This window comes from Plodia interpunctella, chromosome 24, assembly GCF_027563975.2.
Source record: "Plodia interpunctella isolate USDA-ARS_2022_Savannah chromosome 24, ilPloInte3.2, whole genome shotgun sequence".
In the NCBI taxonomy this organism is placed as follows: domain Eukaryota; kingdom Metazoa; phylum Arthropoda; class Insecta; order Lepidoptera; family Pyralidae; genus Plodia; species Plodia interpunctella.
In genome coordinates, this window is record NC_071317.1 from 1,409,368 (window position 1) to 1,426,532 (window position 17,165).

General features: G+C 32.9%; 2 protein-coding genes across 5 annotated transcripts; one reads left to right on the forward strand and one right to left on the reverse strand.

Moving 5' to 3' along the window:
* The first annotated feature begins 1,420 nt into the window (after window positions 1–1,420).
* On the forward strand, window positions 1,421–5,050 carry beta4GalT7 (beta-4-galactosyltransferase 7). The gene is made up of 3 exons (XM_053763902.2): window positions 1,421–1,670; window positions 1,768–2,320; window positions 2,864–5,050. The coding sequence occupies exons 1-3, from the start codon at window positions 1,553–1,555 to the stop codon at window positions 3,111–3,113; spliced, it is 921 nt and encodes a 306-aa protein (XP_053619877.1). The 5' UTR covers window positions 1,421–1,552; the 3' UTR covers window positions 3,114–5,050.
* On the reverse strand, window positions 5,035–16,870 carry Nmnat (Nicotinamide mononucleotide adenylyltransferase). 4 transcript variants are annotated; one of them, XM_053763892.2, is made up of 8 exons: window positions 16,669–16,867; window positions 15,450–15,561; window positions 14,318–14,429; window positions 13,234–13,464; window positions 12,531–12,632; window positions 11,755–11,915; window positions 11,020–11,347; window positions 5,035–7,740 (listed from the first exon to the last, which is right to left on the reverse strand). In XM_053763892.2, exons 1-8 carry the CDS (start codon window positions 16,742–16,744, stop codon window positions 7,720–7,722), a joined length of 1,143 nt encoding a protein of 380 aa, XP_053619867.1. In that variant the 5' UTR covers window positions 16,745–16,867; the 3' UTR covers window positions 5,035–7,719. The 4 variants fall into 4 exon arrangements, with proteins under 4 accessions (XP_053619867.1, XP_053619869.1, XP_053619868.1 ...); XM_053763894.2 differs by lacking the exon at window positions 11,020–11,347 and adding an exon at window positions 11,349–11,388 and having other exon boundaries at window positions 16,669–16,864; XM_053763893.2 differs by lacking the exon at window positions 11,020–11,347 and having other exon boundaries at window positions 16,669–16,863.
* Window positions 16,871–17,165: the final 295 nt, after the last annotated feature.

The window sequence follows — 17,165 nt, forward strand, 5'->3', positions numbered from 1 at the left end:
TTGTAGTAGACTAGCCCGCAGCTTCACTCGAGGCTCAAAAGGAACATACTTACTTATTTTCCTTAATATAATGATTATAGTTAAAAATATATATTTTTAAGCTTAAATGATTATATTATTTGGGTGCCTATACCTACCTAATAAGAATAAGTACATACCTCTAAACAGATCTCGATGATGATCATTTTTCTAGAAGCAACTAAGTATTGTAACATGAAAAAAAATGTTGTATGTACCACATTTTTATCCCTGTAAGGGATACAAATGTGGTACATACAACATATTTTTTTGAGATCTTGCATTGGTTTTTTATACATGTACCTATTGAGTAGCTATAGCCTACTTCCTATGTATAAATAAAATATAAAAATATCTATGCAAGATAGAAAAAAAAATACAATACAAATAACTAGACTAGACTAGTTATCTGTATTGTATTTTTTTCCTTTAAACTTTATTAAGTTTAGATTATTTATTTAAGCAGTAATCTGAAATAATAAAACCTAAATAGAATTAAAAAGTGTAAATTTAAAACCTTAGAATATAATAACTGTATAACAGTAGAATACAAAGAGAACAATAAAACATTTTGGCTCCGTGTTACAACAATTAGACTGCCATGCGTGCGCGGCGGCCATTTCGGGCCGATTAATTAGCAATTCAAACAAATTTAGCTTAATAACAACTGCTAAACTTGGTACCGATCGCGTTTGGACGTAATAAATGCTTTCTTAACCATGTGTTGTGGTGTAGGTCGGCCAACCCTCGAGTCGGTCACGATTTCTTAACGGGCCACTTAATTTTACCGCCATTTTGCATAGTGTTGTCATACAGCGATATCGATACTCTGTATTCAAGAATATATTAATTACCTACCAATTTTGATCCGGCTATTTTCTTTTTGTTGATCAATGATATTGAATAATGGTAACAAGTTGCATGCATTATTCGATTTTAAGTGTTGTTGTGAGTTGTGTGTGCTCATGATCGAAAATTTAAAGCTGATACATCGAATATAGGTAGAGTCCACCCCACGAATAAAGTTCCGCAGCAATAAGTGAAAACAGACATTGTTGATATCAGCGACTCATACTTTATACACGTGGCGACGTGGCACGTGCACAACAATCCATGTATAAAATAAAATAAAACAATATAAAAAAAATAAAGCAGAAAATAAACGAGGGCACTGTGTCCTCTTAGCTGGTAGCACTTAATCCGTTTTCTAATCTCTTATTCATAAAATAAGTTAAAGCTTAAGTATATGTTATCTCGTTCTACAATGTCAAATACTGTAGAGGCGATAGTGATAAACATACTTCAGCTTAAAGTACACTTTATATTTTGCGGCTCGGTACTATATCCCGTCTTTGCTTATAAAGTAAAATGTCACTTGTCACTGGCAATGGCTGTCACTGTCACTGATAAATTGATAAGTTTTTGTTATCAACATTGTACTTTCTCGCGAATTTAAATTTAATAAAATCAAGATTTCTGAGTAAAATTATGGTTTCATGTATTATTGCGATAATAAATACATGACATACATTTAATGTACAAAGGAATAAATTTAATGGGGTATCGTTTTAGTACTTCAAAATGTCTCACAATCTGCCTTGGTCTAACTTTCATCATGGGATGTTTTCTAGCATCTTTACCAATACAATCCGGTAAGTAATATTAATAACTATGTAACTGTGTTAAATGTACATATAAATATTTCCTGTTATTCAGTTTGGAATATTATTTAAACATGATTTTTCGCAGATGCACCAGCATTACCTAAGCCAATAAGACATCAAATATCTTCAGAATATCGACCTAAAAAGCGACTAGCGATAATAGTTCCATTTCGCGACCGCTTCGAAGAGCTCTTAGAGTTTGTGCCACACATGTTCAACTTCTTAAACAAGCAGAAAATACCATTTGATATATTCATCATTCAACAAACAGATAGTTATAGATTTAACAGGGCTTCTTTGATAAATGTTGGGTTTTTATTGGTAAAAAACAATTGCGACTATATCGCGATGCATGATGTGGACTTGTTGCCTATGAACAATGATTTAAGTTATGATTATCCAGAAAATGGACCAGTGCATATATCATCACCTCAGACTCATCCGAAATATCACTATGACACTTTCATAGGTGGCATACTGTTGATTAAAAATGAGCATTTTGAGTTGGTGAAAGGTATGTCGAACAATTATTGGGGATGGGGGTTAGAGGATGACGAGTTTTACGTTAGACTGAAAGATGCAGGGCTGAAGGTTAAACGTCCGGAAAATATCAGCACAGGACCAGAAAATACTTTTAAGTAAGTATATCTGAGCTTTCTCACTGACTTTTGGTCATTGCATTTTAATAATGTGACAATTAGTGCATGTAATTATTTGAAAACTGCATGCAATTTATTTTTTGTGAGTTGGCTTTTGGATAGAGTATCCCTATCTAGAAAGGAACTTCAGCAAAAGAAAAATTTGTATCCAGATATTGATATTGGGGATGAATTCAAATTCAAATCATTTATTCAGAAATTAAACCTTCACAGGCACTTTTTCACCTCAATTTTTATATTAAATCGCTATTTCTCACAAACTACAAACTACTGGCATTGTAGAATGACCACTGCTGAGAAGAAATGCCGAATGAAACTCATATGGGATGACAAGGCAAGAACCAGTTTGCGGTGATTAATCCCAGGACCTGGGTCTGACCACCCAGTTCCCCAAAAACCCTATACATATAACCTAAAATTCTATTTTGAACATTTGAGATTAAAAATAAGACTTTCAAAGTCTATAGTTGTAAAAGCGAAACCATTTAAAAATAAACTAAAATAAAGTTATCCTATTAACAGGCATATACACGACAAAACATACCGCAAACGCGACATGAGGAAATGCTTCAACCAACGTGAGGTGACTCGCAGACGGGACCGGGTCACAGGACTCCACGACGTGTCATACCATCTGTTGGGGGAACGGAAAGTCACAATAGACACTTTACCGTTAACTGTGCATAACGTGCAACTGTTATGTGATGAGAAACTGACCCCTTGGTGTAAATGCCCTGAGCCGCCAGCGAAAACTAAACCAAAAAAGACTTAAGACCCATTCATATTGTACCTAAACACCATTTTTTCTTACAAGTCATGTAAACAATTTTTTATATTACAGCAAATGGACATTTAAGAAAATTTTAGATAAACTTTAAGGTAGTTGATATAATTTTTTATTTAATTTCAACAACTATGTCACACAACTACATATTGTCTATGGACAACAAGCTTCACAAAGAGCTAAGCAAAACTTCTACAAGACAATACGCCAATATGGACGTATGGACTCCCAACTGTGGGGAAGTGCATGCAACTCAAACATAACAATAATGCAAAGATTGTAAAACTGTATCTTGAGAAATATAGCCAATACTCCATGGTTTACATGCTCTTAAGGAAGAGATAAGACTCTGCAGCACGATACAAAAATCGGCTCGTAAACCACCCTAATGAGCTGGCACAAGAACTAAACAACATTAACTACAATAAAAGGCTAAAGCGACAAGACATTCAGGATTTAGATTCCACATATTGAAAAGTGCTGCGATCACTGGGATGCGACTACGACCAGACATAGCTCTCAAGTGATCCGCTAGAAGTTGAACTTAAAACAATAAACAAAATAATTCAACAATAAATACTGTGAAGGTTCACTACATGTTGGAACTCGTAAGAAATAAATAGTGTGCTTCTGGTGTTTATGGCGTCCACAGGCTGCGGTGACCACTTCCCATCGGGAGGGCCGCATGCCTGTTTGCTCGTTCAGCAGTATTAAAAGAAAACCTATTTGCTTAAAGATGTGTGTTGTTTTAGGTTTCCCCTGCTCTTGGATACCGGTCAATTGCCGCTGTAGAATTTCTAACCGATTATAATTCTTAATCACAGTGTCTTTCTCAACCTTGACATTGGCAAAATAATTGTTTGGCTAAACGATGGAGCCATAAAATTAAAAAGTGAAGTGAATGAAGATGTGCAATATGAATGGCAATAAACTATTTGGATTGAATACGAGCCAGTAATGGGTATTCACCCGGGTTAAAAACATTTCAAACCATACATGAAATAAGTGCAACTGGATTTTAAGCCTGACTCTAGTTAAGATTGGACCAATCGGCACACAAGCGCCCCCCATCAATTTTTTGTCAATTAATTTTTGGGCGGAAACTGAAAAATATACCAAAGGAGATGCTATACAATTGCATAATTGATTTTGTTTGAAAGTATTATATTTTTTTTCTATTGGACACAGTTGCGACTCAAATCATTGTCGTAAATTGTGGCTATAATGTTGTGTAATGGAAAATTATAACACTAGGTATCTACTAAAACCCTTGGTCTAGTGTGGCAATGGAAGATTATGATATAATTTACGCTAATAAATAAAATAAATTGATAAAATTCACATTATACCTACCTATTCAGTTTTTATACATTCATCTGTGAATAAATTTTACTCAAGAATATTATCGAATACTCAATGATAGGGTAATGATTGAAATTATCAATTTTACTTACTTTTTTGTCTAAAAAGAACAACAGTTTTTATTTTTTTCTGACAATATTATTTCTCAATTGAACTACCACTTCAATATAAATATAACTTTTCTTAGGATAAAATGTCCTCTATTTAATAATCAACATATTTTGTAGGTGCACTTTATAACAGGACGAAAAAATAGTCTATGATTCCAGCTCTCCAACTACAAAGAACATTAACACGTGCTTGCTCCGTTTTAATGTGAAAAAAGGACAAACAAACACACTTTCATATATTTTATAATAACAGTATGGATTAACAAAAGAACACTCAACTCAATATATTTTTTAATTATGTCTATTTAAAAAATAATAACTAAGTATTTTCACTTGTATCGTTTATTCAGCAATTATTTTTTACCATTATAGGTTCTAATGTGACCTAGTCCTGTACTTTTAAATATAAGTTTGTGACTGTTATGTAAATAAAACAATTTATAAATAAATAAAGAGTTTTATTAAGCATCTGAAGCTCTGTTTCGTTACATTTCATGTAAGCTAAACAATATTTCCGACATTGTTAACATGATAATTTTAATTATTTAATAATAAACGGAGTACAAAATAATTTATTGAGCAACAAAACATAGATATCTTAATAAGTGTAAATATGATAACTTAATGACATAACCTCTTAGTTAAAATATGTTTTGTCCCCATCACACTGTAACTTTAAAAAAAAATAAAAAACAATATTTTAAGTTTTATTTTTTACATACATAAGAGGTTTACATGTGAATGAAACCTTTTTTTCTTTGTATATCATCCTTATAATATACAACCCAAGAACTTACTAAAAAAACAAGGAACTTTGACAATACAATCACTTTAAAATTACGTTCATTACGACAACATAAGTTTTACCCAGATCCTTACAATATACTCTAAGTACACATTTAATGTGAATAAAAGCTACAGAACATATATTTATCTCTATTTCTACATATAAAACCTAAGTGTAAGTTTGTACATAAGAATATTTAAGAAAAAAATGAAGGGTCTTTAAGACTGGGCCAACAGGGCAGTTTTAATAGTAATTAAAAAATAAAATTACTAATTACAAAAAAGTTACCGCCAAACTTTGGCCGATTCGGTATATATTGCTGGTTTTTCATTGTGGCAAATAAAAGCTCGCACACAAACTATACAATGTTCATTAATTCATTCGCGTCGACTTTTATTTACCGCAATGGTAAACTAGCGATGTATGCCGAACCGCCAAAGCTAGGCGATCTGGATCGCGATAATATATAGCCGGCAAAGAATATATATTTCAATAAAGACATGGTAAGATCATGCACCATTTTAAGTACATACATACATTAAAACTGAGTATATGTGTGTCTAATCATGGGACAAAATTCAAAACGAGAAAATTCGATTATCTCAACATCTTGTATTGTATTTATATTTGATAAAATTGCAATTTTCAGGGCTTTCACACGCTGTATGGTGATCCTTTAAATCCTATCTACACTATAAATGCATGCAGGTTATCACATTTATCGTATGAGTAATCTTGCTAATTCTTATTGGTCACTTGAAAATATAATATATGTATATAATAGTATGTACATACATTTATGTATATACCTAATAGTGTGTACATACATATATGTATATAATAGTATATACATACATATATGTATATAATAGTATGTACATACATCCTCGGTCATTTTTAAACCATTTCAAGTTAATATTAAAAATTAAATTAAATTCAATTGACCAATAATAACACTGTCTTATTCATAGAATATCAATTATTGAAATATTTCTTTATCAATTATTCAATTATTATCAATTATTGAATAAAAAACATATTTCAACTATTAATCATTTTGTTAATAATTTCAACAAAATTTTTATGAATAAGAGTGTTAATTTAAATTCATTGAACAAATTACTAAAATAAAAACTCATGCGACGAGAAAGAGCCAAGAAATTAAACACATTCAATTTTTAAAAACTCAGTAGAAAGAAGAATGATTACAAGAGCTATGGAAAAGAAATTGCAATTTTTCACACAATACATTATAATTCTGTATAAGTATTATTTTTATGTTCCGTGGCTAAATGTGCAATTTTAAAGTCGAAACTACTATAGAAAAAGAATCGCATTTGTACTGATTAGTTAGTAATACAATAACTTGCTATAATACTACAAAAAATCGAATTGTGTCCTTTTTCTGTTCTCGTTGAGTTTTCTTTTAGCATTCTCCTTTAGTATTTGTTCGTAATATTTTTACAGTAGCGATGTACTACAATATTAGCGTTATTATAAATCGAATCTTTTAACCCGCCAACATGAATCCTATTTAACATACAATTTGATTTCATCTAATTGAAACGATGGATACATTGCAGTCTATTTGTTAAAAGCATCGTAAAGCATTGAAGCAATTATAAGTATTCGGTTAAGTACCTTTTAAATTCATTTCAGAGTTACTGCATATTTTTTTTATGTACTTAATTAATATACCTAGATTTTTAGTCTGTTATTGATACTGATCAATATTAATTATTTCCTGCAAAAAAAAAATATATTTGCAGAGACAAATTTAAATAGCACAATGAATTAAAAAATCTGATTATTTTTAACCTCAAATTCGATTTTTTTTGGGGTGCCCAAGTAAACGAGTAACCCTTAATATACTTAATTACATTTTTTTTCATGAACATCAAAAAATATGTCTCATCTGTTTATCCGATAACATCTCGGAGGCTCTACAATCATTTGTGATTTAACCAATCTCTTGTATGTATACCTTTTAAAATCTGACAAAAATAATTTAGCGCGTGGTTGAATAGCGAACTACTGACTAAGCTATTAATATTTCTTATTTAAAATGCAGGTGGCGCCCCCACTAAAATATTAGTCAGACAGTATTTATTTTTTCTTTCTGTCCCCTATCTCTTACTATATATTTCCATCACACGCTGTCTCGCTCTAAAGTGATATTCGCTAAAATTATAGTCAGACAACATTTCTTTTCAATCCCCCTTTATCTTTCAATATATTTCTCCTTCGCGTGTCGTTTCGCTCTAAAGCCCTACCCACTATCTCGCTAGCCCGTCGTCGCGCGCTGCTATTGGTCGCCGCGCGCGCAACATGTCAGCTACAATGCGCAGCCGCCGCCCTAGACATGGAATGAAAATAAATGGAAATAAAAATCACAGACACGACATCAATATGGAATATTACTACGACAGCAGATTGCAGCACCATCAAAAGGAGTAAACCAAAGACAAGCAGCTAAATAAGGTAGAACATTTCTTTATAACTTCTCGGTCTATGTCATACATTGATTCTCTTAAATATGAGAAACGAAAGAGTTTTCTCTGTCTATGTAGCAAACAGAGTATTTTGACACGTAACAAGAGTTTAAAAATGGTTTGTATACTACATGTGCTGGTGTCGCCATCTGTATCGTGCATTAGTATTATTCCATATAGGAATATAGGGGTGAGGGGTGGGGGGGGAGTTCATGCCTACATTTTATGCCGGTTATACGCTATCGGCAAACAGGCGATAGTGTGTAGCCGGCATTACTGGGACTCAAGCCCGCTTGCAAAATTACAATAAAAACAGTAATGGTAAGCCCTTCTGGCGTGATATGGACCAACACTCTTTAAATGAATTTCTTTCGACATTTCTTTTTAGCAGTGACTCTCTTGTCAAAAATCGAAATTATTATCAAATTATTATATGATAAAAAAACTAAATATTTTGGCAGAGACAAACTTAATATGCCTCAAATATTTTTCCGAAATATTTTACAAAAAAAGACGACGGTATATGAAAAAAAAAAAAACTTCAATGCTATGCTATTCAGGAACCAAAGTTCAATTCACATGGCTATGGATAAACATTCGAGGATTATAACTAAATTCATTTTCAGATATTATTTGTGACAACATGTTTTTTTAATTCAATTTTTTTCCATTAGTTTATCTTAAAAATGAATTCAGTAAGAAAACTAAATAGAAGCCAGGTCATGCGCTAACTAAAACGAATATAACGATTACAATTGGCTATTTTATATGAACTTTATGTAAAACAGTTATGTCAAAACGACGTCACTATTTCATTCACTCAAAAAGTTTAAATAGCAAAAAATAAACCAAATCACGTGATTAATAAAGTTGATTCGATTAAAGTGCTCAAATTAACGATAATAAAATATCTTTATTCGCTTCACTTTTGCCCAATAAAATAGCCTGGCAAATTAAAAATTTAAATATCTCTACATGCAAATATATTTTCAAAATGGCGTTAATTTTAATATAAATATAATAATAATAATAATAACATGAGTATATTTTTCTTTTACTCACACATTTAGTGCGTAGAGAGATAAAAAAAAATCAAACAGCTATCAAAAACTTTGATAAAAGGATCGAAATCTATCACAGAGGGTTAAGTAGGGAGCATAATATAATACCATTATATACATATATTACCTAATAACGATATATATTTCCATATATTTCTCTCTTCGTAGGTATTTCGTCGTCTACCTACTGTCATTATTTTAGTATATTATTATTTATACTTAATGTTTTTCAAATCTTACTTTTTAAACACATTTTTTTCTATAAACCTGACACTTGATTAAGACAAATTACTTACGTGTCTGAAACGGTTCTCCGACTATTGCTCCGTCTACGAACGTTTCGTCGACACAATGTTTCGACATCGGGCGTTTGAACGACAGAACCCTTCGTCTACGAACGATTCGCCGACAGAATGTCTGCTCTATTCTGTCGGCGAATCGTTCGTAGATGAAGTAATTGTTTGAGAACTGTTTCAGACTCATTACCTACAGGAAGTATATTGTACTTTTTAACATCAATTGTTCTAGCTTATAGGTATTATATATGTTACAATTTACGATTATAAACTTATTAATACCAAATCCAATATGTTTTAGACAACCCTAGTTAATTTCAAAAGTTTCCATTCAAAGGAAGCATTGTGATATTTAATTTATGTTCTTTTTTTGAATCAATCTTATTTATAAATAGTTTAATGGAACTCCACTAATTGATAAGACGTCAAATTCGAACGTTCAGCCAATCGGGATAAAGCCAATTGATTTCCTATTTTACCATTGGCTAACAAGTTGTCAAATTTGACGTTTGTCAAAACCACATACACCGATCTAATGGTAGAATTATTTTACTTGGTTGTAACAGCTAACAAAACATTTAATATTTTAATATTCTACTATTAACTATGTATATGTTTTTCAGGTATTCACGTAGCGTTTTGTTAATTACATACATATAAACAGACTGACCAGATAAATGACGTCCGTCATAATTTATTATCCTTAATCAAAAAGTTCACAGAACAATTAAATATTAACATACACTTTTTTTTTTTTAAATTAACGTCAGTTTATTGGCCACCATGTACAAGTCTCTAATATTATGATTTATTATTAGGTAATCAATTAAGTTTATGATCACACTAAATAGTATTTTTTTATTATATAAATATAAATAAATTGACACATTTTAAATAAATTCGGCATTTTTGGAGCTTGACTAAAAAGTTGTAAAAAAAAAATAGAAATAAAAACTTTTATAAAGTTTCAATATTCGTTTAGTATTACATAAAATTTGGCTTAGCTTAATATCTGCATATATTATCAATAATTCATACCACTGTTGTATCTATACAGTCAGTTCGTATATTATAGATCGTATAATTCATAAGGACAATACCTACAAGCTTCTGTTAATACTGATTGAATCTAATTTAATACTCGATTTTTCCCTACAAATATTTATCTTACATCGCCAATGTTACATAGTTTCGAAAGTCTACTTTCGAAACTATGTATATTGATTTGGCTAATAAGTAAAACAGTTTTTGTTATAACCGAATTCGACTAAATGCATCAAACATCGATTCTCATATCGATACAACGATATTATATAGAACCAGTCGATTTGATGTAAAATATTTTGCACACATCGTATTCAATTTATGGCATTTCTGAAAAGCAATTTTAGAACTGTCTAATCTTATAGGATTTTATAAAATTATTAAATCAAGCAATTCAAACTATAGCTTCGGTGTCACTGATAACATGAATGCCGTGCTTTGTCAAAATCAATCGTACAATGTCATTACAACTCCTCGTCTTATAATTCCTCGAATCTTTATCTTTCAACTTAATACTTTTCACTTTATCGCACAATTTGCTAACTTCCGACTTACTTTTCTTCATATCCTCCGGTCGCAACTTCCTTATAGTCGAAGAGCAACGTTTCTTAATAGTATTATCGACGTTTAAACTCTGTTCCACATTGCTCTCGCTGACTCTTCGCCTATAAATGTCCCAATCTCCATCGTCTTTAGTCAAATAGCTATCAAGTGACGAATATGTGGTTTCAGCAAAACTTACCTTGTCTTCCTTGATTTTGTGTTCATTTACGTCGCTTACGATTTTGACAGCTTTCCCTGGCACATAAGATGGCGGGACTTTATCGACGTACGCCATTTTGGGTTTGATCATATCAATAGGGCTGACTGAATCTGTGTGGTTGTTTGGCATAAGGAAGTTTGATTTCCTTGCGCGTTTAACTGTTATCGTCTCGTCGACGATCGAAGGTTTATCTCTAATAGATATGAGTATGTTTTTGAAGCTGGTTTCCTCCGGAGAGGCCATTATGACGTCTTGTGGTGATTTTTTGTCGTATGTGGAAATGAGGTCGTTAAGGAGGTTATACTCACTGTGTCCGGGCAGCGTGCAGAAAAATCTTGTTATTTAACACTGTATAATGCATTCTTACGTTAGAATAAGGGATATATTATATAAAAGTAAATTCAAGATCAATTATTATTTGAGGGACAATTTAAAATTTCTAGATTATAAATTGTTATTGCATTACACAATTGCATATTACTTTTAATTAACGGGTTAAACTACCATTTAAGGAATTGATTTCAAGAAGTCAAAAATGACAACTTTATTGGACAAAAAGTGGAAAGGAGAGTATGGTGTACCCCAGGGCAGTGTTATTGGACCCTCATCAATTTATAATGTAAACTTTTTTGAACGCACTAATCTCTTGAAATACCAGTCTGATAAAAAAAATGTGCGCCAGCCACATTCTTAAGCTAAACAAAAAATACTCACGTGTGCAAAGTCGTCGCTCCATACAACTTGTGTTGACGTATGTAAGCCAAGATGGCGTCATCTGTCAGATACTTTGCACTCTCACATCTCCGAACCAGGCGGCGGATGACGGTCGAACTGACCTCGTTCGCGATGTAATTCGTTACTAGGGTCACGTTATTCTGAAATATTATGTAATTATGAATTATTATTTGTCGTGTCTTTTATTTTTCCCCCAAGCATTGTTTAGGGGATTCACTGTCTCGCGGGCTTGTGGCCAATCGTAGACATTAGCTTAGGAGAAGAAAGAGATGAGTTTTTAATAGTCGACATGGTTTGAATAAGGGCGAGGATATGTTGTGTATAGCCATGATTATAGGCGTTAATGTAAAAGGTTGAAGTTTAATTTAAACATTTGAAACACTTTGTACAGATCCCGATTTTGCCATTTGTCTACGGTACTCTAATAATGGGCGTGAAAAGATAAAAGTTATATTTAATGTAGCTGTCCAACAAACGTAACATTATTTGAGAACGTTTTACGTAATAGTGACGTCACACAACTTGGTGACGTCACTGTTACGTGTCATTTAGTACGGAGCGTTTGGACGAGTCCAAACATGTGTGATTTTATTTTTGTCATATCTTTGAAAGCAACGTCATGTTTCTATTAATATAATAGGGCCTTCGAATAGTCATCAAAAATCAAAAAATTGTCAACCATTATTATTGTCTATTGCCATTGTCGTTTCAGTTTTGTATGGAAGTATGTATATATGTATATACGTCCCGCTCACCCTATACTTGTAGAGCATGTCGGAGTCGTACACGAACTTGCCGGGGTCGCAGCCCGCGCGCGACACCACCACCAGCCCGTGCCGACCCACGATCGTCTCCAGCTGGAACAACGGTGTTCCCATCAGATTTGGGGGGAGGGAGGGGGTACTGTCCCCGGAACTCCATAATAGAAGGGAAATTTCGTTCTCGTAATAATAAAAACAGATAGGAAATGTAAGAAGGAGGGAGGTCTTTGCGCAACACTGGGACATATCGTCTACAGGTTAAAAAACAAAACAAAAAAAAAACAAATAACTATATAGTTTTTTTTTCGCTCATACAAGAGAAACGCGTATTGAAAATACAGGAGAAATGGAACAGAGCTAGTAATCAAATTCAAATTCAAATTCAAATTGTTTATTGCTTCCTTAATGTCATCAATAATTGTTTATTAATTCCTTAATCTTTTGTCTCTCATCATATGGCCGCTTTTACAAAGCTCAATATGCCGCTTTGCGGGAGTTTTTAAGGAAATCGTCTATTTCACTTGGCTACTAAAGCTCATATTAAGTTTTCTTTTGTCTTTGCTGTATATAAAACCGTTTACCAATTTTCGATTTGGGCACCTCGACGACCAATAAAATGTAACGAACTCGGACTTCCTTCCACGTGATTGGTCGACGAGCTGTCATTGTCAAAATTACAAATATGGCGGTAACTTACATCCTCATCGGCCCACAGGCCGGGCGTAGCGAAAGATTCCAACAAATCCGCTCCACACAACAATTTCACAGTCACTTGTTCATTCCTATTCCCGTTGAGGCGTTCCATTAGGTTGTCGGGTTCGTCTATACTGTTGGTTATGTCGTTTACGTTGATGACGTCATCGGGAAGCCAAGATGGCGGATCTGTCACGTTCAAACTCGACAAGGATGCGTGTGCGTTGATGGTGTCCTGGAAATATATTTAGGATGTTCAATATTTTTAGTTCATATAGACATTTTTTTCTATAATTAAATATTTTCCCTGTTATTCATAAAAAAGCTAAAGTGTACTATAAGCATAAGTACCTATGTTACGTCTCGTTCTGTCAATGTCGAATATTGCAAAGTGTAAATTGTCACTATTTACGCAAATAATTTTTATTACAGTTTTATTTTTAGTGAAATGTGTCCAATAGAAAAATAATAAACATTCTAATAAAATAAATAAATATATTAGGACGAATCACACAGACTGAGCTAGCCCCAAAGTAAGTTCGAGACTTGTGTTATGGGATACTAACTCAACGATACTATATTTTATAACAAATACATATACCTATAGATAAACATCCAAGACCCGGGCCAATAAGAAAAAGATCATTTTCCATCATGACCCGACGGGGATCGAACTCCGAACCTCTCGGTTCAGTGGCAAGAACTTTATTTAGCACTGCGCCACCGAGGTCGTGATCAATATTAATTTTTCGCTATAAAATAATGTGTATAAAATAAAAGGTGTAAATGCATTCCCATAATTAAACACGATCATCAAATGTCACTTTAATTGATCAAATTTATTTACATAAACTTTTTTTCTCTCATTAAAACTTTTTTGGCTCAAACAATTGTGACGTCACTTGTGCCCACTGTCATGTCACCCAAATATTTTTTAGTTTTTGGCACATGGAAAAAATTATCTGATTTGAATTGATGGCAACCATGGAATTAGTAGGTGCTGTTGTACGCAGTACTTACTAAATCCATGATGGCAACTACCTCATTAATGCGAACGAGATGGTGACGCTAGTGTGCAAATAAATTACCTGGTGATACTGCAAGGAAACTCTGGTTCGGGTCCATCCACTCTGCTGGGTCTCCCACTCGGACACCTTGACCCATGACGACGAGCGCAGCGCCAGTTTCAACATTGCGATCCTGTTGAACAACCGATACTCTTATCTTATCACTAGATATAGAACAGTAAAACTAATTCTAAATAAATTACACAACTATATTTGAAAAAATCACAGAAATTAAGTGAATTTGAAATTGGATCGACTAGCGTTTATTCGCGACTCCGCCCGCGTGAATTTCCAACGGAAAACAGTTAGATTTTCAGGATGAATGGTGCCATTATGTTCTTAAGAATACTTACTAAACTAGTTTTTACACAAAAACTCTTAGAAACTAGAATAACTGATACCATACAGATCAATTAACTTTGCCATCTATCTGAGAAAAGACAAATATTTGTTAATTTTATCTGACAAATGGAAGCATATAAAGTAAATCATGATATTCATTACATCACTTGATAAAGAACAATTAAATATTTAACTATAATATTCCATATTCAAGGCCGGAATAAAAAAGATAAGAGTAAAATACACACAAAAACAAATTGTCATGCTGTTGATATTTGGTCAACCCTTGCTCATCTGAGCGTGATCCCAGTTCCTTCTGCCGCTGTAGAGCATCAGAACCCAGGGTCCACTTCTACTTTTTCTCCGACAGACCATTTGGCACACATATCAGTCTTGACGACATAAAGCCATAACCATCTACTAAAAGAAATTATAAAAAATAATAATAGTAAGCCCTTCTTCTGGCATCATACGCACCAATACAGTTTAAATTAGTTTCTTTTATAAGTTTCTTTGCCATGATGTATTTGTTTGTCAAACATCAGTACTAACCTCAGGAATTACCAGTTGGATGTACTTGAAGAAAATCTGCCACCAATGTTAGAAAAAAACCACTCTTTTAACCTTTCTTAAAACTTATAATTTTGCACGCGTACATAGGTGAGCTATATATGATTTATGATTTTAAATTAAAACAACTAGTTTTTTACGCATAAATATATACTACATTAATTTGATATGGAGTAATTAAGCTGTGTGTAATATACTAAGCAACCTTAATTATTAGACTAATTTATAAAAAGAAACATACCTATGGTGGGCAGCTACCAAGTCTTTCTTGCCGTATGCGTCGTGTACCGGTGACATGATGCCGCCAACCACAGTCGCCAGACCCAGAGATTGGAGGTAATCTTTGGCTATTTCTGAAGACAGTTTTTTTATGATATTAATATTTATAATATTTGATGACCGCCGTGGCCTAATGCGCTTCATGCTGGAATGCTACACTGGAGGTTCCAGTTTCTATTCTCAGTCAGGTCAAGATGGATAATGATCTTTTTCAGATTGACGTGGGTCTTGGATGTTTATCTATATACATACATATGTACATGTTATAGAATATAGTATTGTTGAGTTAGTATCCCATAACACAAGTTTCAAACTTACTTTGGGGTAACTCAATCTGTGTCATTGATATATTTATTTATTTAATATACTCAGGGATAAAATATTATATTGTAGCCTATACAAAACTTGTTAAATACAATTTTAAACACTATCTGTTTGTGTAAAATTTAGGCTATCTGGTGCTCTATCACAAAGTGGGACAAACCCTTAATTGAGCTAAAATGATGATTACTTACTTATGAGGTGTGCGGCCTTTTTTTTTAATTTGAACACAAGAATTATTAAACTCAATAATTTAATAAACAGACAATAGAGATTTTGTTTTTAACATTCGGATCTTCCCCCATGATTGTTGCATAGTATCTGTCTTTCATAGTTATTTTATAATAGCATGCATTTATACAACATGCCCCACTGCTGGGCAAAAGACTCCCCACTCTCTTTCATAAGAAATAGAAAAAGTACACAAAAGTAAATAATGAAATGAATATAATCATGACAAGCCAATAATTAGATACTTGCAAAATCAATTGTTAGGCTCTTTATCATTTTATAGTGTCTATAAAATTCTTGATCATAACTTTACTACTCTATTTTAAACCAATATGATCTACTGGTTAGCTGAAAGGTTGCTTAAGAATATAATAGAGATACTTATATGGAGCTTTAACAAAACATGTTTACCTATTAGATTGGTATAATTTTGGTTTTGACAAGAATGATTAGTGGAAATTTTAGGATATGAGAGAAAACCTGTAGTATGATCCCCTTTATCTTTAAAAGCCTTCGGGGTTTAGTGCTGTTCTACATTCTATTACACCACTAGGATACAAACACATAGTAACCGGATATTGATTGCAATTCACGAAATATGAGAATCTTAAAAAGATTGAAGGTCTTACCGAACATTCTTAAATGCATATAGGTTGGAGGGCTGAAACTGCCGCATGCCATCAGCACGACCTTCCCGTGAGACATCTTCGCTCTTGTCCCCGTTCTAAATAGGATTTCCAAAATTAAATCATCACTCACTCGGATACCGACATCACAACAATGCAATCATATTCGCATTTTCGCAAATTCATTGATTAAATCTCGTAAGACGACTAAATTAAGTCGTCGGACGTCTTTGTGGAAATCAATGATATTTTTGAACCTTCGTAATTTTTTGGTATAATACTATTGCCAAATTTGGGATGTCGTAACAAAACGCATTTGACAACCAAATAAAAATAAACAACAAACATCAAAATCAAACCAAGGTAGATAAAATAGTAGAATTCTATGCCATGCTATTGACATTTACTATTTACATACCTATTTTATATGGTGTGAATGTTTGGCTATACAATATTTTTATACAAATATCTAGAAACAACAACATGAACAATTTCAGAAA